The sequence below is a fragment of the Aulonocara stuartgranti genome (genome assembly GCF_965226115.1).
Source record: "Aulonocara stuartgranti genome assembly, chromosome: 3".
NCBI lineage: Eukaryota > Metazoa > Chordata > Actinopteri > Cichliformes > Cichlidae > Aulonocara > Aulonocara stuartgranti.
The window spans coordinates 75,561,078-75,584,316 of record NC_138941.1 but is presented as its reverse complement, the minus strand read 5'-3'; the positions used below and the strand labels follow the sequence as shown (position 1 = coordinate 75,584,316).

General features: G+C 42.9%; 2 protein-coding genes across 6 annotated transcripts in view; both read left to right on the top strand.

The window, feature by feature from the left end:
* LOC309703486 (protein NLRC3-like) overlaps window positions 1-22,916 on the top strand; it is a 79,599-nt gene extending 56,683 nt beyond the window's left edge. For 2 of the 5 annotated variants that reach the window (XM_082528346.1, XM_082528345.1), the window contains 10 exons: window positions 535-637; window positions 1,654-1,791; window positions 1,866-1,967; window positions 3,622-3,700; window positions 4,321-4,549; window positions 7,132-8,935; window positions 13,216-13,377; window positions 17,630-17,803; window positions 20,858-20,904; window positions 21,080-22,916. In XM_082528346.1, coding sequence (XP_082384472.1) covers window positions 1,703-1,791; window positions 1,866-1,967; window positions 3,622-3,700; window positions 4,321-4,549; window positions 7,132-8,935; window positions 13,216-13,377; window positions 17,630-17,803; window positions 20,858-20,904; window positions 21,080-21,648 — 3,255 coding nt within the window. In that variant the 5' untranslated portion in view covers window positions 535-637; window positions 1,654-1,702 and the 3' untranslated portion in view covers window positions 21,649-22,916. The remainder of the gene's footprint in view (window positions 1-534; window positions 638-1,653; window positions 1,792-1,865; window positions 1,968-3,621; window positions 3,701-4,320; window positions 4,550-7,131; window positions 8,936-13,215; window positions 13,378-17,629; window positions 17,804-20,857; window positions 20,905-21,079) is intronic. The other 3 variants (XM_082528349.1, XM_082528348.1, XM_082528347.1) reach the window with 2 other exon arrangements.
* The window catches only part of LOC309703204 (NACHT, LRR and PYD domains-containing protein 3-like), a gene marked incomplete at its 5' end in the record, with an annotated part of 103,873 nt that overhangs the window by 47,978 nt on the left and 32,656 nt on the right, over window positions 1-23,239 (top strand). The window lies entirely within an intron of this gene.

The following is a 23,239-nucleotide window of genomic DNA, read 5'->3' as shown; positions in this document are numbered from 1 at the left end:
ATGTATGATTTAACATATAAATCAAATATACTAATATGTGTTAGTGTTCAAACAGGCCTGTTAAATAACATGTTGTTACTGTTGGTGCCTCACAAAGATCAGCTGTGCTGCAAACTGAAACTATGCTGTGTGCAGTTACCAGTTTTTCTAGTTTAAACTTCAATGAAAATTATTACCTTGGCTGAAAACACCAAACATCATAAAAAGTAGTTTTGTTTCTTACAAATATGGAAAACAAAGGAGGGAAATAATGCTGACTTGGAAAGTTTTTTGTTTGTATCACTTTGAAAGACAGCCATTAAAAGTTAAAAAAATTAAATGTTGTTTTACCACTACCAAGCTATGTTAATTTTAACAATGATGTATTTTTCAAAGAACTTTACTCATAATTATAATTTTGGAGAAAGACACAAAGTCATTTCCTTATGTTAATAAAATGAAGCCACTTAGAGAGAAGAAATTTAAATCTGACATAAATGATCAGAAATTTATCTTAAAATCTGCTTCCTCTTCCTTGCACCTCTCCTGCTTCAGGTTGAGTCCCGCCTCCTTCCAGGAAGCAGCTCACCTGTGTGTCCGTGTTTAGTGTCCAGGTGTGGAGTGGAGCTTGTTGTTCATGTGTGTGTTTGAAGAAACTGTAAGTTTGCTATGTTTGCTCTGTAAAACAGTTTGTCTTTAGTAGTGCAACAGGCAGTGAGACATTTCTGTTTACTTCACATAACGTAAATCTGATTTATGATCTGAATTAATGTGTAAATGAAATAAACTGATGTGTTAGTCTTCATATAATTAATAAACAGAAAAACAAATATCCAAAATCTGCACCAGATGTGATCAGAGAGCTGCTGAACATGTTTTCATGTTAGTATCTGTATCATCCATGGAAAAAGTACTGATTCAGTTCACCAACAAGGTTCAGGGGAATGGCTGCAATATTTCCCAAACAGAGCCATCCAATAACAAAAGAGAGAATTATTTCTCTTTTTGAATTTGTTTCTGCTTAATTAGCAATCAATAATTGAACATAAGTATACACTCAAGTAGGTAATAAAGCCATCAACCTAAATTTACAAAATTAAACACCATCAAACAAAAATAGAATTAAATGAGTGTTTGCACAATAAAAGCAATGGTTTTATGTTAAACTAGAGCTATGTACTTATGTATGTATGTATGTATGTATATATATGTATATATTGTACTATTCTTAGTTAGTGTATTGTCTGTCTTGTCTTAATGTTGGTTTAAAATGGAGCACTGTAACAAAAAATAATTTCCCCCAGGGATCAATAAAGTATTCTGATTCTGATTCTGAACACCAATGAGATTGAGCAGGTTTTTAAAAGTTTTTAAATTAATGAGAAATTGGGCTGCTCATATGATAAGGGGCAGGTTAAAGGTCAGAAGCCAACACCAAAAAGACTCTATCAAAATAAAAACAAAGTCTTCTTATTTTGAAAATTTCTGCACACATTATTCCTGAATTTACATAGACAAAATGTCACTTCTTATTTATCTCATTAGCAGTAAATTGGAGTGTGTGTTGTTCTCTGCACATTCAACAGGAATAATCAGTGTGTGTCAGTGAATGCATCTTGTGTGCTTCATGATTTCAGTTGATGTGCACATGAATGATTTGTGTTTTCTCTGCAGGTGAAGGTAGAAAGTGTGTGTAAGCTGATGTGGATGTGAATTGAGCAGCATGGATCAGTGTGAGGACAGAGAGGAGGGAGTCCCTCCCTCTAAAAGCACTCTGTGTGGGGAACATGAGAGCCAGACCAAAGCTCAGAGGTGAGACGACCATCTCTAACCATTCTCCATGTCACAGCTCAGCACTCACATCACTGCTCCATCATTATTCACAGGAACCAACCTGGACCTACACCTAGCTGTGTGTCCTTACAGAGCAGCAACTCTAAATATCACTACGTTGATTTTAAAGCCCAGCAAGCGTCTGCTGCAGAGAGGTGAGCTCTTTAAGTTCAATAAATAGTACAATAAATAGTTCATGTACAATAAATAAATAAAACAACTGACTGTGGATTATCAAACTGTACAAAGCCTGGTTACCTCTGTACAGAAGTCCCTGAGCCTCTGATCCTTAGGATATTATCACGATAGGTTAATGAAAACTTATTTAAGCCAGTGGTAAGCAGGGTTCCCCAACACATACTACCTCGCCTGAATGGTTCCCCCTGAAGTAAGGGGGAAGATACAATCAACAGCCATCTTCATTAATGGTAGGAGCAACAACTGAGCACAAGATTGATAAATTACATTGAATTTCAGAGAGGATACATTATAATTTAATTTAGCAAGGGCAACGCAAACAGCACAATCAGTTAAAAATAATCAAATCATTGTGAAATTGGGGTGGTGCCCAGAGTACAACGTCCTGTTCCTGCATACTGTGGTGTTTTTATGTAGCTTATCTGAAAAAAAATTATATAAACAGCGTTTATATAACTTCTTATTTCATTGTGTATTCCTTACGTATCCAAAGTGTCTTTAGGGTTTCGCCAGCTTAGTTTATCTCATAGCCGACTTGCTAACAGCATGGCCTCTTCAACTGTCCCCCTACACTTTCATGCTCATTGTGTCGGATATTTAGTTACTCCTCTGCCTTCTTTAGCAGTATTGATACTTGTAATAAATGTAGCCTATTTACAGCTCTGGAGACAGGAACACTGAACTGGACACTCGGCTTCGCACACCCTGAAAAACCTGTAGCTAGCCAGGCCCCTGTAGTAGGTACAGCTGAAAATAGAATAGGCCCCACTAGCTGTCCCTAGGGATACACTCCCCAAGTGACCAGGGAAACAGGATGGCTGGGGGACAGTGAGGCAGAAGCATAGTCTTAAACAGAAGCCTTCTAGGGGGATCTACATAGATGCTAAAAATGACAGCCTCAACATGGCATTTAATCTGTTATTAGACTCAATTGGCTTTTCTCAAAATGTAAAAGAACCCACCCACCACTTTAACGACACTCTAGATCTTGTTTTAACATATGGACATTTAACAGTGCTTCCTGAAAACCCTCTTCTGTCTGATCATTTCCTTATAACATTTAAATTTACAATAATCGATTACACAGCAGTCGGGAGTAGACTTCTTCACAGTAGATGTCTTTCTGAAAGTGCTGTAACTAAGTTAAAGAATATAATCCACCCACTGTTATCATGAAGTCCAACACAGAGCAGAGCAGCCACCTGGACATTTCTCCAACAATAAACATGGCCAACACTATTGCTGTTGTGTGTGTCACCCATGATACTCGTTTCCTTCGCTGTCTCTTAGTTCATAGTTTCCATTTTAAATTTTATTTTATTTTCTTGTTTGTTTTGTTTTGGGTTTTCTGCATCAATAAAGCTGCCGTTTTCAGTTACCTCCTGTGTGTTCAAGTCATGTGTTTGTGCCCAACCTTTGCCTGCCACACATCACATTCATGAGAGTTTGATTATGATTTCATTTCCACTTGATTCTGCGCTATTCTGCATTAAATGTTCAGTGTAACTGAGTTCTGACTGATTTTTCTAATAATAATAACATTAAAATAATGTCTTGTCTTGTTGTTATAATGCCTCATTATGTTAATCTTATTCTTCCTTATTCCTCCAGAGTTGACCGGGAGAGCTCAAAGATTCCCAGCGGTCAGTCTTCCCAGCAGCATCAAACAGATCTGAACCCTATATTTATGGTATGTACAACAACTACTTTTTTTTTTCTTTTTTAATGTTGTGGCTCGGGAAGTACAGCCACTTTTCCATCAAACACAAGGTTGGTGGTAAAACCTTTGGTTTTTATTTATTCTGTAGTACTGGAAATGAGCCAAGGCAAGGCAAAGTGAGGCAAATTGGGAATCCAGTTCTGCACCATTTAAAGAAAATGATACATTCTGGCAGCTGGGCATGCCCGAACAATTTGACAGTATGTCTTATTATATGTACCATTTACTAATTTGACCAATCTTGACCTCAGCAGCTGCATTTTACCCATAAACTGTTTGCTGTATTCTGATTGTCCAGCGTTAGGTCTAGTGTCTAGCATTAGGCTCCAAACATTCCTTTTTGATAAAGCTAATACTTAAGGATGGATCAGGTGATCTGTCTATCTGTCTATCTCTAAAGAGACAGATATCTGTAGATAGAGAGTGAGAGATAGATATCTCTTTACTGTGTGCATCTTCCATTTCCCGTTTTATTTTTTTTGTGTTTGTCATTCTTGATCTCCCTGTTTTCCTGTCTTGTCTTTCACCAGCCATTGAGTCAGTATTATTGGGTGACTGTGACATTCACATGGTGTTCTGTTCTGTTCAAGGTCCTGCAGGACAACATCATCACTTTTGTGAGAAACGAACTGGAGAGGATACAAAAGGTTCTAAGCTCAGATAACTCAGAATACTTGCAATGTCAAGGGGGTTGTGCGGATGTTTTGGAAGATGAGGATGAAGAGCAGAGGAGGAGCACCAAAGAGGCATTTGTGAAGATCACACTGCACTTCTTAAGGAGAATGAAGCAGGAGAAGCTGGCAGCCAATCTAAAGACCAGTAAGGGGATATTTCCAAAAAAGCAGGCATTTCCAAAGTCAAGATAACTGCGGCCAACTTAAAAACTAGAAAATCCAGCGGCACTACCCAATCTTAAATCTTCACCATTATAAAAATACAATAGAAAATGATGTATTTCTTCGGAATTGCATTTAGAAAAATGATAAACCACACAGGATATTGACTATGAATTGCTAATGCAACCCAGCACTCTGCAAAGTGTTAAGCCAATGTGTGACCCACCTCCCGCTAGGACAGGTTAAATACAAGAGCAGTATATTTAGACAAGAGTAATATTGTTTGAACTCACTTTATATATATATATATATACATCTAAAAACATTTAGATATATACATTTAGTATATAGAACTACCGTATTTTCACGACCATAAGACGCACTGTACTAAAAGGCGCAGTCTCAGTTATGTGTGCCATTACTGTATTTAACACACACATAAGGCGCACTGGATTATAGGGAGCATACAAGTGTGCGTATTTAAAAATAAAGCAGGAGCAAAACAAAGTTTGGTACTCACATTTTTATCATCAATCAAACCCATCGAAGTCCTCATCCTCTGTGTCTGAATTGAACAGCTGCGCTAAATCTCCATCAAACATTCCAGGTTCACTTTCTTCACCGTCAGAGTCACTTTCCGTGCCGTGCGGCTCCTCGGAAATGATGCCGGCTTTTGCAAAAGCTCGAACAACAGTGCCAGCAGACATGTTAGCCCAAGCATCTACAATCCATTGGCAAATTGTGGCGTAACTCGCCCGGCGCTGCCTTCCACTCTTGGTGAAACTGTGGTCTCCATCGGTCATCCATCGCTCCCAGGCCGCTCGCAGCCTTACTTTGAACGGGTGGTTCACACCGATGTCCAGCGGTTGGAGTTCCTTTGTCAGGCCTCCCGGAATGACAGCAAGCTCACAGTTCATTTGTTTCACTAGTTTTTTCACATTGGCTGTGAGATGGGCACGCATAGAGTCACAGATTAAGAGCGATAGTGATGCGTGGAAAAAACCACCTGGTCTCCTTACATACACCTCCCTCAGCCACTCTTTCATCATTTCCTCATCCATCCAACCCTTTTCATTTGCCTTAATGATGATTCCTGTTGGAAACTTCTCTTTAGGCAAAGTCTTTCGCTTAAAAATCACCATAGGCGGCAGTTTCTGTCCATTAGCATGGCAGCCAAGCACAACAGTAAAAGAAGACTTTTCGTGCCCCGTTGTGCGTATCGCTACCGTGCTGGTCCCCTTCTTCTCCACAGTGTGACTCACTGGGATGTCAAAAGTGAGCGGGACCTCGTCCATGTTTCTGATGTGGCTGGGCTGGATGTTTTTGTCGCCAATGTGTTTGCTGCAGTAGGAGCGGAAGATGGCCAGCTTTTCATTATAATCCGCTGGAAGTTGCTGCGCTACCGTAGTCCTGGTCTGGATGGAAAAATGGCACCGTTTCATAAAAAGTGAAAGTGAAACTGCTTTTAGCCGAATGGTGACCGTCGAAACGCTTCTCCCGCTCGTTCTTTGCTCGATGATCCACCGCTCGAGTCTTTCCTCCAACTCGGGCCACCTCGCCTTATGTCCGCGGAAACTCAGCTGCATTTTCTTGACCTGCCGGAGCTTGTTTTCTAGCTTCCTCCATTTGCGAACCATCGATTCGTTAATCTTAAATTCTCTCGCCGCTGCTCGATTTCCATGTTCCTCCGCGTAGCTGATGGCCTTAAGTTTAAACTGTGCTTCGTAAGCGTGTCTCTTTGCCATTTTCAGGGTTGTTAAAACAATGATGTCCTGCATAACGCACATACCTGTTCTTTTATACAGGTATGTGCGATAAAGTCAACGTCCACACTTCACCCTTTAGCGTTCTCATGGTGTTCTCTACTACGTCCTCATTACAACACACAGGGCGCACTGCGCTATAGGGCGCGCCATACTTTTTGAAGAAAATCTAAGACTTTTAAGTGCGCCTTATGGTCGTGAAAATACAGTAACAGTTGTAGTTCAAAAACATTTAGTGGGGCCCACTATGGAGCCCCAGCCTACACTTTAGGAATTACTCTTCTAAAGATATAAGCACATTGATAAATTGGGCATTTACTAATGCAGTGTTTTCCAACCACTGTGCCACAGCACATAGGTGTGGTGTGAGAAGTGATCAAGTGTGTTATACTCTAATTAAAGGTGTTGTCAACTGACAGTAAAAAGAAGTCGAAGAAGAAATTACATGGTCATGCTGAGACAACGCAGAGTATAATTGCAACAGATAAATATCTGAAAAGTAGTTAACCGGTCCCTGAGAAAGTTCTGACCCAGATGAAGGCCCTAGCATGAGTAGTGGTCAGAAGAAAGATTAAAAAAAAGATATACTGGGAACAATTCCGCTATACCTGGTGTGCAGGAAAAAATTATTAATGTGTGATATTTTGGTTTGGTGGTGTGCTGTGGGATTTTTCTAAAGTGAAATATGTACCATAGCTAAAAAATGTTGGGAAACATTGTACTAACGTTTCATGAAATTGAAACGTCATACCTTCAACTGACTCTATCACTGATTTTTTTGGTTTGTTTGTTTTTTGTTTAGGAACTTCCATTAGGAACTGGCATTGGAGTCAGCATGAACTTAAGTCAAACCTGAAGAAGAAGTTCCAGTGTGTGTTTGAGGGGATTGCTAAAGCAGGAAATCCAACCCTTCTGAATCAGATCTACACAGAGCTCTACATCACAGAGGGAGGGACTGCAGAGGTCAATGATGTGCATGAGGTCAGACAGATTGAAACAGCAAACAGGACACCAGACAAACCAGAAACAACAATCAGACAAGAAGACATCTTTAAAGCCTCACCTGAAAGAAATAAACCAATGAGAACAGTGCTGACAAAGGGAGTGGCTGGCATTGGGAAAACAGTCTTAACACAGAAATACACCCTGGACTGGGCTGAAGACAAAGCCAACCAGGACATCCAGTTCATATTTCCATTCACTTTCAGAGAGCTGAATGTGCTGAAAGACCAAAGGTTCAGTTTGGTGGAACTTGTTCATCACTTCTTTCCTGAAACCAAAGAAGCAGGAATCTGCAGCTTTGAAGACTTCCAGGTTGTGTTCATCTTTGATGGTCTGGATGAGTGTCGACTTCCGCTGGACTTCCACAAAACTACAATCCTAACTGACCCTAGAAAGTCCACCTCAGTGGATGAGCTGCTGATAAATCTCATTATAGGGAACCTGCTTCCCTCTGCTCACCTCTGGATAACCACACGACCTGCAGCAGCCAATCAGATCCCTCCTTACTCTGTTGACATGGTGACAGAGGTCAGAGGGTTCACTGATCCACAGAAGGAGGAGTACTTCAAGAAGAAATACAGAAATAAGAGGCAGGCCAGCAGGATCATCTCCCACATCAAGACATCACAAAGCCTCCACATCATGTGCCACATCCCAGTCTTCTGCTGGATCACTGCTACAGTTCTGGAGGATGTGCTGAAAACCAGAGAGGGAGGACAGCTGCCCAAGACCCTGACTGAGATGTACATCCACTTCCTCGTGGTTCAGGCCAAAGTGAAGAAGGCCAAGTATGATGGAGGAGCTGAGACAGATCCACACTGGAGTCCAGAGAGCAGGAAGATGATTGAGTCTCTGGGAAAACTGGCCTTTGATCAGCTGCAGAAAGGAAACCTGATCTTCTATGAATCAGACCTGACAGAGTGTGGCATCGATATCAGAGCAGCCTCAGTGTACTCAGGAGTGTTCACACAGATCTTTAAAGAAGAGAGAGGACTGTACCGGGACAAGGTGTTCTGCTTCATCCATCTGAGTGTTCAGGAGTTTCTGGCTGCTCTTCATGTCCATCTGACTTTCATCGACTCTGGACTCAATCTGCAGGAAGAACAACAAACAACCTCCCAGAAGTCTGAAACAAGAGAATCTGCAGAGAAACACTTCTACCAGAGTGCTGTTGACAAGGCCTTACAGAGTACAAATGGACACCTGGACTTGTTCCTGCGCTTCCTCCTTGGTCTTTCACTGCAGACCAATCAGACTCTCCTACAAGGTCTGCTTACACTGGCAAGAAGTAGCTCACAGACCAATCAGAAAACAGTTGACTACATCAAGGAGAAGCTCAGTGAGAATCTGTCTGCAGAGAAAAGCATCAATCTGTTCCACTGTCTGAATGAACTGAATGATTGTTCTCTAGTGGATGAAATCCAACAGTCCCTGAGATCAGGAAGTCTCTCCGATGAACTTTCTCCTGCTCAGTGGTCAGCTCTGGTCTTCATCTTACTGTCATCAGAAAAAGATCTGGATGTGTTTGACCTGAAGAAATACTCTCCTTCAGAGGAGGCTCTTTTTAGGCTGCTCCCATTGGTCAAAGCCTCTAACAAAGCTCTGTAAGTAGTCAAGTCAAGTCAACTTTATTTATATAGCACATTTAAAGGACATCAAGTGACGGCCAAAGTGCTGAACAGAGGGATAATATAAACAAATAAAAATAATTAAAATAGATAAGATGAAAACGTTATAGAAAACATTGTGAGACATCCATATATCTTTGTAAAAATATATGTGTACATGCAAATATGCACATATCTATACATTAAAAGGGGAATCATAGTTTCTCCATTTGATCACAAAGCCAAGTTAAACTGCGTTAGCCAGCATGCCACTGGGGCACGATTTACAGTCCAGTGCCAGAAAAGTAGCTGTGATTACCTACCTGGCACTGTGCACACCGTCGACAGCTTTAGAAGACAGATACTTGAATGCGGTTGTCAGGGTTCCTGGGTTGTATTTTCAGTTTGTTCATGTTCGTTCACATTTCCTGCCTTGTTGTGCCAGTTCCTTTCCTGTGTGATGTTAGTTTGATTAAGTTCAGCTGTGTACTCACCGGTCTCTCATTATCATCCTCATCAGTGCATTTAAGTCCTCAGTTTCCACTCGCTCACTGTCTTGTCATTGATGTTGTTTGTTTTCAGTTCAGTCAGTCAGTCAGTCAGTCCAGTTGAGTTCAGTTGAGTTGAGTTCAGTTCAGTCCAGTCCAGTCCAGTCCAGTCCAGTCCAGTCAGCCAGCCATTCATCTCCTGCTCTCGTTGTGTCATCCTTTCCGATAAACACCATTATCCTGCACCGTGAGTCCTGCGTTTGGGTCCTCTTCTTCTCATCCACACACAAGACCCTGACAGCGGTGACAGGCCAAACAGTAGTACATGCAGAGGGCAGCAAGGGCTCGCGTTAGGCTGGTAAGTCAGGTCCCCAGGAGAGTCAATCACAGGAAAAACGATAAGATTCAGTTTTTCCAGGGTCAAATAAAAAAGCCATGCTCTAAGGCTAAAACAGTAAAATTAAATACTAATTTTAATATGATAATCTAGATCAGATCTCTAATCCTTAAACCTAACCAAGGAAGAAAAAATGGCAGATTAGACTGAAAGTTTAGGCACATAACGATGTGTGCTACTGGGAAAGTTTCTGGGCTGCCTTTCCTTTTAACAGCCTTCCTTCATTGAAAGCAATGCATTATTAGGGACTGTAACATCTAGTCCTTTTTACTGAAACTTTAGCGAAAAATTAAAATGGAGCTAAACAGGGAGAACACACACATGGAGAGCAGCGGCAGACAGACACGCCAGCATACGCTCACCCGGAAGTCTAGCCCACAGCTTGTGTGTATAAGACATAACACATAAGTCCATTTTTCTTTTTTAAAATTGTTTATTAAAAAAAAAGATAATCAGGTACACAATATTTAAAACCGACACAATGTAATTTCTATAGGCCCCTCAAAACATTGGCAGCACTCATCAAGTATATGATACTTTCTTTTAGTTATTTCATAGCTGCAGAAATTGTCACAATTTCTAGAACATTTTAGTGTGACCCTTATCAAATGACCAATATTGCCCACCTTATGATAATCAATAACTTTTCAAACATGAAAAAAAAATCCTTACCAATTTTTTTTCATATCAAAAGCATGTAGACTTATCCGATGTTCTCTTCAATTCAGTTTGTCTCGGATGTTTGAAAAATGTCATAATCAGTGTTCTTATTGCAGAAGTATTATGCCTTACCACCCTAACCAGTTTACGCTCTCTACAGGGTGGGCCATTTATATGGATACACTGTAATAAAATGGGAATGGTTCTTTTTCTTGTGACATTACCAATAAGTTTTGATGTGTCACATAGCCCTCTTCCTATTGAAAAAACAAAAGTTGTGTCCAAGATGGCCGACTTCTAAATGGCCACCATGGTCACAAACTATCTTGAGGAGTTTGCCCCCTCACATATACTGATCTGCCACAAACAGAACTTTAATATCACCAACCATTCCCATTTTATTACGGTGTATCCATATACACCAATGGCCCACCCTGTATAATTATTCAGCTTTTATTACCAAGCAGTCAGCGTATCCATTTTACCAAATTAAGAACATAGGACATAGGACTTAGGTTTACCAGCCTCAGGTTTCTAACACAGATTTCTTATATTTATTTTTTTTCTGGCTGTCAGTTGGTTTGTAACTTACTGTTAGTTTTTTTTTTCTTTTTCTTTTACATCTCTGATATGGCAATCATCATGAAATCCAAGTTAAAGGAAAACTTGGACTTCACCTTATTGGTCATTTAAGTTTTGAAGGTTTTCCAAGTGTGTTCAAAAGTGGGCTGCTAGGTATCAGAAAATTACAGCAAAGTAATAAAAATTATGTCTTCCTTGAAGGCTTCCATAATTGGAGTTCCCACTGAATTACATTTTACTCATTGCTTTTTTGGTATTTTAGAGCAAATGTTTTACAATTAATTCATAACATTTTAGTTTCTCTCACATTGAAAGGAGTGTTTGCAGGCTGCAATTATATCCTACACTAAGCAAAATATTATCGTACTGTTTCCCAAACAAATGCCCTGGTGCAATATTTGTGTTTGTTTTCACTCCCTCCTGTCATATTTTTTAAATCCATCCATCCGTCCATCTTCATCCGCTTTATCCGAGGCTGGATTTTTTAAATCATGTTCTAAAATATATATAATTGTTTCTGAAGAAATTAGCTTTCCAATAATAAGGCAGATTTCTTTTAGTATGGTTACAGTTTTTACTAACCTCTAAACCATAAGTCATGGAAAGTGGATTTTACAAGAACTGAGGGCTTTCCTTAACCATACTTAAACAGCTTATTTTAAATAAAAGATGAGCTGATTGTCTATAGCATTGTTCGGTATGTTATTATAAAAAAAAAAAGATTATTTTGAACTGTATCAAGGAACAATACTCACAGATTTTAAAATTAGGAAAGTGATCAGCAGTACTATATGACTGTACCTGCAGGTACTGAACTAAATTGGTAAATGGTAAATCGCCTGTATTTATACAGCGCTTTACTAGTCCCTAAGGACCCCAAAGCGCTTTACACATCCAGTCATCCACCCATTCACGCACACATTCGCACACTGGTGATGGCAAGCTACATTGTAGCCACAGCCACCCTGGGACGCACTGACAGAGTGCTAGACTAGAATCGCTAAATCTAACAAGTCCTTACTGGTTTCCATTTAAATAATGTGGTATATCTGTGTTTTAATGAGGAAATGTAATATATATGTATTTTAAGTTATTTTGTTATGCATTAGGTGTAGGGATGGGTATTGATAAGATTTTCACAATTCCGATTCCATTTTCGATTCTGTTTAATGATTCGATTCTTTATCGATTCTCTTATCGATTCTTTTTAAAAAAGGAGAACACTAAGGTCGATTAGCTTAGAACTTTGTTTTATATCTTCTCTTTGAACAAGATAGAAATTTAGGAGTAACATGGCCTTACAAACCCAGCAGTGAGATCTTAAGAGATCCAGCCTACGGCTCTTCAATGTGGTGTCACAGGGACCCCGGGGAAAAAAATTGTAAATGTAAAATAATAAAATAAATATTCTTCTGTAGCAATAACAAAGTATAACATAAATTATTCTGTAGCAATTACACAAGAATATCCAGTAATGTCCCTGCCTACAATTAAACACATTCACTTACCGATCGGGGGCATCTGCTGTGGCAAATGGGTGCAAGCCTTTTACCATAAGCTTAGTCACTGCTCGGTAACATTAGTCTATCCTGGCTTGAAAGGAGACGCTACCGGTAGACTGCAGCAAGAACTGCCAGCGAGCGCCAGCCAGACTCTGTCTGTGTCTCTCATCATGGTCACCTAAACGCACAGTAATGGCAGTAATGGCAGATAAGGCAGATCGCGCTAACATAATATGCACTGTTAGTTGATTATTTACCTGCCGCATTAACGGGAGAGGACGTGCAAACGTTACCGCTGCTGCTGGGTTGAGATTCACGAGTCCGGAGCGGAATTAAAAACACGACATTCATTTAAGGTTATCACGTGTTTTGTGAGCAAATGCTTTTGCATATTCGTAGTGTTTCCTGCCAGGTAAATTACGCTCCGCAACGTAGTGACGTCATTCAGGGCGACTGGAATCGATAAGGGAATCGTTTGCAAAAATGGCAAACAATTCCAAGGAATTGAAACAGTGGGAACCGGTTCTCAAATAGAACCGGTTTTCGATACCCATCCCTAATTAGGTGCATATTAAACTTTTTATCTTTCTTGTTTGGGTTGAACACTTAAATTGGTTTCATTTGATCCTAAATACCTTTGTTTTTCAGACTGTCTGGCTGTAACCTTTTGGAGAGAAGCTGTGAAGCGCTGTCCTCAGTTCTCAGTTCAATGAGAATGGTGGACCTGAGTAACAACAACCTGCGGGATTCAGGCGTTAAGCTTCTGTCTGTTGGACTAAAGAGTCCACACTGTACACTGGAAGCTCTCAGGTCAGGATCCAAACTTTTCCAAAAATTATTAATTCAATTATATTCGTGTAATTAAACCCTTATGAAGGTAACATCGAGGGAACAGTTTACCCTGCCCGGGATAGGGTTACCGGGGCCCCGCCCTGGAGCCAGGCCTGGGGAGGGTGCCCGAGGGCGAGCGTCTGGTGGCCACCACCCGCAGGAGGCGCCATAGGGGTCGGCTGCATTGTGTGTCGGGCGACGGACAGGAGAGGAGGCCCTGGCGGACTGATCCCCAGCTGCCAAGACTGGCAATTGGGACATGGAATGTCACCTCTCTGGTGGGGAAGGAGCCTGAGTTAGTGCGTGAGGTTGAGAGGTACGGGCTAGATATAGTCGGGCTCACCTATACGCATGGCTTGGGCTCTGGAACCAGTCTCCTGGAGAGGGGCTGGACTCTGTCTCAGTCTGGAGTTGCCCCTGGTGAGAGGCGGCGGACTGGGTTGGGTATTTTAATATCCCCTCGGCTTGCTGCCGGTACGTTGGGGTTTTTCCCGGTGGATGAGAGGGTTTGTTCCCTGCGCCTTATGGTCGGGGAACGGGTCCTGACTGTCATCTGCGGTTATGCGCCGAGTGGCAGTTCAGAGTACCCAGCCTTCTTAGAGTCCCTGGGTGGGGTGCTGGAAGGTGCGCCACCTGGAGACTCTGTTGTCCTGCTAGGAGACTTCAATGCTCACGTGGGTAATGACAGTGAGATCTGGAGGGGCGTGATTGGGAGAAACTGCCTCCCTGATCTGAACCCGAGCGGTGTTTTGTTATTGGACTTCTGTGCAAATCACAGTTAGCCATAACAAACACGTTGTTCGAACATAAGAGTGTCCATAAGTGCATGTGGCACCAGGACGCTCTAGGCCACAGGTCGATGATCGATTTTGTAATCGTATCACCAGACCTGCGACCATATGTTCTGGACACTTGGGTAAAGAGAGTGGCTGAGCTGTCAACTGATCACCACCTGGTGGTGAGTTGGATCAGGTGGCTGGGGAGGACGCTGGACAGACCTGGCGCACCTAAACGCGTAGTAAGGGTGTGCTGGGAATGTCGAGCAGAGGCCCCAGTCCGTGAGATCTTCAACGCACACCTCCGGCAGAGCTTCAACAGCATTCCGAGGGAGACTGGGGACAATGAGTCCGAATGGACCATGTTCAGCGTCTCCATTGCTGAAGCTGCTGCATTGAGCTGTGGCCGCAAGGTGGTTGATGCCTGCCGTGGTGGTAATCCCTGAACCAAATGGTTGACACCAGAGGTGAAGGGAGCCACCAGGCTGAAGAAGGAGTCCTATTGGGCTTGGTTAGCCTGTGGGACTCCAGAGGCAGCCGACAGCTATCGACAGGCCAAGCGTAATGCGACTCGGGCAGTGGCTGAAGCAAAAACTCGGGTGTGGGAGGAGTTAGGAGGGGCCATGGAAAAAGGCTTCCGGACTGCCTCGAAGAGATTCTGGCAAACCGTCAGGCATCTCAGGAGGGGAAAGCAGTGCTCTACCTGCACTGTGTATAGTGCTGGCGGAGCGCTGCTGACTTCGACTGAGAAAATTGTCAGGCGGTGGAAGGAATACTTCGAGGACCTCCTTAATCGCACTGACACGTCTTCCGAGGAGGAAGCAGAGTCTGTGGATGAGGGGAATGACCCGCCAATTTCTGGAGGCGAGGTCACTGAGGTAGTTAAACAACTCCTTGGTGGCAGAGCCCCTGGTGTTGATGAGGTCCGCCCTGAGTTCCTGAAGGCTCTGGACGTTGTAGGGCTGTCCTGGTTGACACGCCTCTACAATGTTGCGTGGAGATCAGTGGCAGTACCTGTGGACTGGCAGACCGGGGTGTTGGTCCCCAGCTCTAAGAAGGGGGACTGGAGGGTGTGTTCCAACTACAGGGGGATCACATTCCTCAGCCTCCCTGGGAAAGTCTATGCCAGGTTGCTGGAAAGGAGAGTTCGTCCGCTAGTCGAACCTCGGATACAGGAGGAACAATGCGGCTTTCGTCCTGGTTGTGGAACACTGGACCAACTCTTTATCCTCTCGAGGATACTTGAGGGTGCATGGGAGTTTGCCCAACCAGTCTACATGTGTTTTGTGGACTCGCAGAAGGCATTTGACAGTGTCCCTCGGGGTGTCCTGTGGGAGGTGCTGCGGTAGTATGGGGTGTCTGGCCCATTGCTATGGATCATTCGATCCCTATACAACCGTTGCAAGAGCTTGGTTCACATAGCCGGCAATGAGTCGGACTCATTCCCGGTGGGTGATGGACTCTGCCAGGGCTGCCCTTTGTCACCAATTCTGTTCATAATTTTTATGGACAGGATTTCTAGGCGCAGCCAAGTGGTGGAGGGCTTTCACTTTGGTGGCCTCAGAATCTCATCTCTGCTTTTTGTGGATGATGTGGTTCTGTTGGCTTCATCAGGTGAAGGCCTCCAGCTCGCATTGGAACAGTTCGCAGCCGAGTGTGAAGCAGCGGGAATGAGGATCAGCACCTCCAAATCTGAGGCCATGGTTCTCAGCTGGAAAAAGGTGGAGTGCCCACTCCGGGTCAGGAATGAGTTCCTGCTCCAAGTGGAGGAGTTCAAGTATCTCAGGGTCTTGTTCGCGAGTGATGGGAGAAGGGAGCTGGAGATCGACAGACGGATTGGGGCTGCAGCTGCAGTAATGCGGACGCTGCACCGGTCCGTCATGGTGAAGAGGGACCTGAGTGTAGAAGCGACGCTCTTAATTTACCGGTCGATCTACGTCTCTACCCTCACCTATGGCCACGAGCTGTGGGTAGTGACCGAAAGAACGAGATCGCGGATATAAGCGGCGGAAATGAGCTTCCTCCGAAGGGTGGCTGGCCTCTCCCTTAGAGATAGGGTGAGAAGTTCAGCCATCCGGGAGGGGCTCAGAGTAGAGCCGCTGCTCCTCCACATCGAAAGGAGCCAGCTGAGGTGGTTCGGGCATCTGACTAGGATGCCTCCTGAGCGCCTCCTGGGTGAGGTGTTCCGGGCATGTCCCACCGGGAGGAGGCCCGGGGCAGACCCAGGACACGCTGGAGAGATTATATCTCTCGGCTGGCCTGGGAACGCCTTGGTGTTCCTCCGGATAAGCTGGAGGAGGTGGCTGGGGAGAGGGAGGTCTGGGCTTCTCTGCTTAGGCTACTGCCCCCGCGACCCGGCTCCGTATAAAACGGATGAAGATGGATGGATGGAGGGATGAATGGATAATTAAACTTTCATTTCATGTTTTTAAGAGGCAAAGCGTGAAATGGACATGGTGAACCTGCGTGTCTATTGCATGTTTTGCCATGATTCTGAGTTGAAGAGGGAGAATATAATACAGGAGACATAGCATGATGGAGATTGTGAAAACAGACAGAAGGAGACAGAGCGCTAAAATCATTGAAATCAGGAAGATGGAACACACCAGGAAAGATAAATAACCTAAATCTGACTAAGACAGGAGAAGCAAAACTGAACACGATGTACACAGGACAAGTGACTATCACAATAAAATGGACAGAGACCCAGGCAGAGACCTAAACTTAAGAGACACTACTAAACATACTGAAAAGGTAAACAAACACAGAGATATAGGTGAGGTGTGGAAGAGGGCGGAAAAGAGAGACAGAAAGAAAGGGACAGAGAGAGAGACAGTATAAAGAGAGAGACAGAGAGATGCAAAGCAACTAACATAACAGAGCAAAAATTAAGAACCATAACAGATTTCAGATGCAGAAGAGAATAATATACACAGAGACTAAGACCAATATTTAATAATTTCAAAAAGTCCAGAATCAATCTCAATATACTTGGTCAACGAAGATACGATGAGGATAAATATAAAGAGATAGAGCTGTCTAGTTAGTTATTGTCATGGTCTTTGTTCTTTGACCTAAACCCTTCAAAAATGGCAGATTACCTTGGGTAAAAGACTGACAGTTGAGGCACAAATAAAAAAAAAGTTGCCTCAACAAAAGGACACTTTGGGCACCCATCAGGAAAGGGGCGGGTGCTCCCCTCTGCACGTGCCTGAGCTGGATCCAGAGCAGCTGGGTCCACAGCAGCTCAATCCACAGGTTTAATCTTGTAGTTTTCCTGACCCAGCCAACCCAGGAGCTGTTCACAAGCCCCCCCACCCTGAGATGCACTGGCATAGGTTTGGGATCTAAGAATGCATCTTTTTTGTTTTTTTACATATCGGTTATTATATTAATAGTTGATTTATTTATAAATTAATGTATTAATGTAACGTATTAATGGCACATTTCTGTAGGCTGTCAGGCTGTCTGATCACAGAGGAAGGCTGTACTTCTCTAACTTCAGCGCTGAGCTCCAACCCCTCCCATCTGAGAGAGCTGGACCTGAGCTACAATCATCCAGGACACTCAGGAATGAAGCTGCTGTTGGCTGGACTAAAGGATCCAAGCTGGAGACTGGACACTCTTAGGTATGGGGAGAATGTCTAATAGAGGAGGAAGAGCTGGAAACATTTCCAGTGAAAACTGAAAGCCTTTTCACTGGAACATTTACTGTGTCCTTCACTCACTTCCTGTTTGTTTCTCAAAACTTAAAATGTACAGCCCTTAGAACACATATGCATCAACACTACAATGAGCGGGTGGAGGGAGGTTTGGAGTCTTCTCCCACCCCCATTCTCTGCGGCCTGCTGGAGCGGGAGGGCTAGTAGGAGGAGTTGGCCGTCCGACTGCGGTCTGGGGTGTGGGTCCTCCCTGCTGCTGCGGAGTCGGGGTGGTCTGCCTCTCCCCACCGCAGGGAAAAGGGTAACACCACCTGGGTCTGGGTGCAATTCCCCCCTCCAGGGGCAAGGGTACCTAGACCCGGTTTGTAGAGTACGCTTGGGGAGTGTGATTGTGTGTACAGCGTCTCTTTATGTCTGTCTCCACGTTGGTTGAGTGTGGAGTGAGTGCATATGAGAGCATGAGGGTGGGAATGGATGTTTGTGTCTGTGTGTGCCTGTATGTCTGTGTCTATATGTCAGGTTGGGTATCAGATGCCACCTCTCTGGGGACACCTCAGGCCCTCCAAGGTTTGGAGGCCTATCTCCACCCACCACCACTTCCCCTGCCGGTGGCGGACTCCCTCAGGTGTCGGTGTGTTGGTGGTTCTTTGTGTCTGGGGGTGGGCGTCCGGGTACACACCGGCTCACTCCTTGGCGGCCGCTTCTCGGGGCATGGGGCCTGGGGCTCGCTCGGGCCCCTTTGGAGGTGGGGTGCCCCCGGCCTCTCGGCCTGGGGCTCGGTCACTCAGGCACAGCTGGGGGCCGGCGGAGCTCACGGGCGCGTCACTGCAACTCCCCCTGACTTCTGCTCCGCGGCTGCTGGGCGAGCCCTCATCTGGGACTCTCCTCAGCTCTTACTGGAACAGTGGCGCGGCTGCCCCTCTGTTGGTCTTCCATGGTCTCTTGTGTTCTGGGGGCCTCTGGATGTCTGGAGTTTTGATCTCCTCCATACCCGCTTCACACTCTGGAGGACGGGGCTGTGGCCCCCCCACACTCCCTAGCAGATCATTACATGGAGAAACCTTTGGAATGCAAGCATGCTGATCCACACAGGTATGCACACATGGGTATTCACAGACGCGGACTAAAGCTTTCTTGGCTGCTGCCTCAAAGCACACTGTGCGCTGTCTATCTTGCGTGCTGCACAATATCGTTTATTATTTAGTAAATATTGATATCTATGACTAGCTAGTTTATTGTGATGGTGCTTTGTTTTCTCTATTATTATGTTGCTCTTTGTTGTTTGCTGTCTCCTCTGTTTGTTTTTTTTGTTTGTTTGTTTTTTTCTCCATACAGGTGACCCAGGAGTTCTTTTTTTTTTCTCTCTCTTCCCCCCCCTTCTCACCGTCCCCTCTCCCCTTTGGTTTTCTTTCTTTCTCTCCCCCTCTTTCTCTCATTCATTCCCCCTGTCCTATTTATTAAAAAAAAAAAAATGACAAAGGATGAACTGAAGCTCTGCCATCACGTAATGTCGCATACTGCTGTTTCTGATGTCATTTAGAAAAGAAAAAAAAATGTACAGCTCTATCACTTCTGACATAAATGAAGTAAGAAAACCTAATTTTTCTTACTTCAGGAATGTTTATAGGGTTACTCAAGTTGGGCTAGCTGGCATCTAACGATGTAAACACAGCAAAGACAAGCTGGAGAATAAACGCAAACTTTTTTTGCCTCAATAAATCTGAACTTGAGGGTCTTTGATGGTCAGAGACAAATGCAATTTAATAGCAGGAACAGATGCTGAAAACAGGCCAAACTTCAGTCAGAAGAATACCTGAAGCGATCCGTTCTCAGCACGAGGTCAGTCATTTATATACTGTGGCATAATTTGGATTACTTGCTACGAAAAATTCCTTATCCTCAGCTTCCTGCACCCATTGATATGTTTGTTAGCCTCAGAGTGATTCTTTTTATGACTTTATAAAAAATTTGCTGTCTGGTAAACCATGAGCTGATGATTAGTACGATTGATATATAAAAAGAATTTGGTCATTAATTGGTTTCCAGCACTGCATACAAAGATATTTTCCTGTTGCACTTCGACACACACTTGACTGCCCATATGGAAAAGAAATAGTAAAAACATATATGATTTACTCATGAAAGTGGCCACTTTCTCATTACTTTCATATATTTTTTTAGTAAGTATATAAAACATACAAGTTTCATTATATAATTTTTCAAGGGATCTTATATGTGCTTTCACTCCTGTATGCTTTTCATACAAGTTTCATACAAGACAGATAAAAACTTTATAAGATTTATATATATCTTTTCCATATGGTTGACATTAGAGGGGAGATCTCACAGGCAAGGAAAAAATTATGCTTCCTGGGTACTAGTCGTATCTTCATCATAAACGAAAGACAGCCTCACAACACCCCCATGTGACAATAATAAACAATAGCTTTAAATGATGAAAAGGGGTTTAGAAGCCCTGTAACTCATGGGATATAAACGCATCACAAGTTAAAAAAGAAAAGGGCATAAATTAAATCTGTCAATGCTGACAGAAAGGACTCTGGTGCAGACTCAGATTTTAGGAAAAGAGAGTTCACAAGTTTATTTACAATCCAACAGTGCAACATATATACAAGGTGTCTCCAGGGAAAGGAACGCAGGAAAATAGTCCACACTCTCGCTCCTCTTCAGCCACTTATGCTCATGCTCCTCCAGACTCCATACCACTGGAACAAACAGGTATCCAGGAAGTACAGGGGATTTGTATTGAAAAGACATGAGTTCACAGTTTGAGTCAGTCATATTTCATTCAATACAGTGGTGTACTGACAGATCCAGGATCAGACCAAATCATCAGCAGTTTGATCCACGTATGGATTGAAGTGTATTTCTGAAAATGTTGGACTGTTTCTTTATCAGTGTCTAACAGTATGTAGACACTGATAAATATGAGAGCGATGTAATGTCCATATGTGCATGCTGAAAGAGACTGTGCTGCTCTGACCCCCCTCCTCCTTTCAGGGTGGAGCCTGCTGGAGAACGATGGTTGACACCAGGTCTGAGGAAGTGTAAGTGTGTTTTTAATGGGATTCATGAAAACAAAGCAGCACACATTCAACCATCTTCAAACTGTCACATCACTCATTCACATCTCTGATGTCAGGAGTCATCATCAAAGTGTCAATCAATGAACAGATGATGGATCAATAACTGCAGCTAGATTGTGTTTGTTCTCTCCATCAGATTCCTGTCAACTCACAATCGACACAAACACAGTTCACACAAACCTCCAACTATCTGACAACAACAGCCAGGTGACATATGTGGAGGAGGTTCAGTCGTATCCTGATCATCCAGACAGATTTGATATTTGCCCTCAGCTGCTTTGCAGAAATGGTCTGACTGGTTGCTGTTACTGGGAGGTTGAGTGGAGAGGAAATGTTCGCATATCTGTGAGTTATAGAAGAACCAGAAGGAAAGGAGAGAGTCCTGACTGTGTGTTTGGATGGAATGATCAGTCCTGGAGTTTGTGGTGCTCCAATTATATTCCTCTTTGTCTCTGGCACAATAACATAAAAACATCCATCTCCTCCTCCTCCTCTGTCTCTAACAGAGTAGCAGTGTATGTGGACTGTCCTGCTGGCACTCTGTCCTTCTACAGAGTCTCCTCTGACACTCTGATCCACCTCCACACCTTCAACACCACATTCACTGAAACTCTTTATCCTGGGTTTACAGTCTGGTCTGGTTCGTCAGTGACTCTGTGCAGGTTTGAGTGTAAAGAGCATCCTCCTGTTAGAGAAACAGTCTGACTGTTGAACAGACTGTTGTTCAATCTGTACATATCAGTCTCTTTTACTCAGTAACACGTTTTCAGATTCATGGATTCAATCAGTTCTTAAAAAGTTCTTTTAAACTGTTCTAAACGATTCCTTGGAAACTTCTTCCTCTTCAGTCCTTAAAAAATGGAAGCTACCATTATTCCAGGGTCCAGATGTTTTTTTCTTTCTTTTTTCACTCAAAGCATGGAATTTACAGTGTCGCTCATGCTGTGGTTATTTGAGTCATTTTTGGAAGCAGGACAGGAAGGAAGGTCTGAACAGAGAAGATAAGAACACAGTTTTTGAGAAGACATTTGGGAGTTTCAGAGGTACACCTAAATTTAGCACAGCAACTCTACTACATCATTTCTGTGACCGGATTGTTCAATAACAGTACAATCATGTTGGTTTATGGAAAGATGTTCCTAAATAGATTTCAGTCTAAGCTGCTGTGGTTAAATTGATGTTTTTTTGTTTCAGTAGGAGTGAAATCTTCAGCTTATCCCCGTTTATGAATAGTAAATAAAGAATAACGCCCAGTCTTATTATGGTAAATGTAATACAAAGGTCTACAGATGAGTATATTTACATATGATTTTGCAAATGATGTTAAAATAGTCTTTTTTTTTTTTTTTTTTAATGTAATCAAATAATGTAATCTGTGTGATGAAAAGAGCGTGCTCTTTAGACTTAGTGTTGATTCTGAATCAAATAGAAAAGCCTGTACTGGTCTGGTGTCAAGAGAAGTGGAAACTCATTATCAACTTTCTCAAGAGAAATCAGAGTGGTGCAAGCCTGTGAAGAGGATGTAAAAAATGTTGTCTGAGAATATTTAGTTTTTATTTCTTGTAGTTTGGTGCAGTGATAAGAGATAATATTTGAGAATCTATATTTTAACCAAATCACTGTGGAGTTAAAATTTGGAAATGTAATTGTTGTTTTTCTCTGCTCACTTGTGTGGAGTTGATTTGAAGCCGAGAAGACTTGGATTACTTTCAACTGAGTAACTGCTTCCATATGTGGGTTTGCGCTAGCAAGACTGGGAGAAGAATGCATTACTGGCCAGGACTTGACTCTCTCCCTACTCTCTCAACCATCCACAGACCAGTAGATGAAATTGTAATCACCATAGGGTAGATTAGGAAGTTTATGGAATTTTTTTAAATTAATCTGACTGTATAATTGAGATCATCTGATTAAGCGGTTTTCTTTGTTCCTGCAACATTGCTTAAATAAATATTCCATTTGGATTTAAAGTCTATATTGTCGAAATTCCCTTTATGGCTCTAATAGTACAGGTTCAAACTTCTGTTTGAGTATTGCATCTTTAAATGGCTCTTTCCAAAAGAGAACCCTTTTCATGTCTTTTTCCACTCAAAGCTTCACATTGGATATCAGTATGTAGTGTTTCTCTGAAGCTTAGTTCACAACCAGCTCCTTTGCATTTTCAACAAGAAATCCAGCTTCATGTTTATCTTTCATCAAAGCAGAAAATGCTGAGCTCAGCAAATCCATTTATTATGGACCTGGTTAGAATCCCAATGAGATGTAGTCAAAGGAGCTTGCAAAGAAAAGTGTCTGG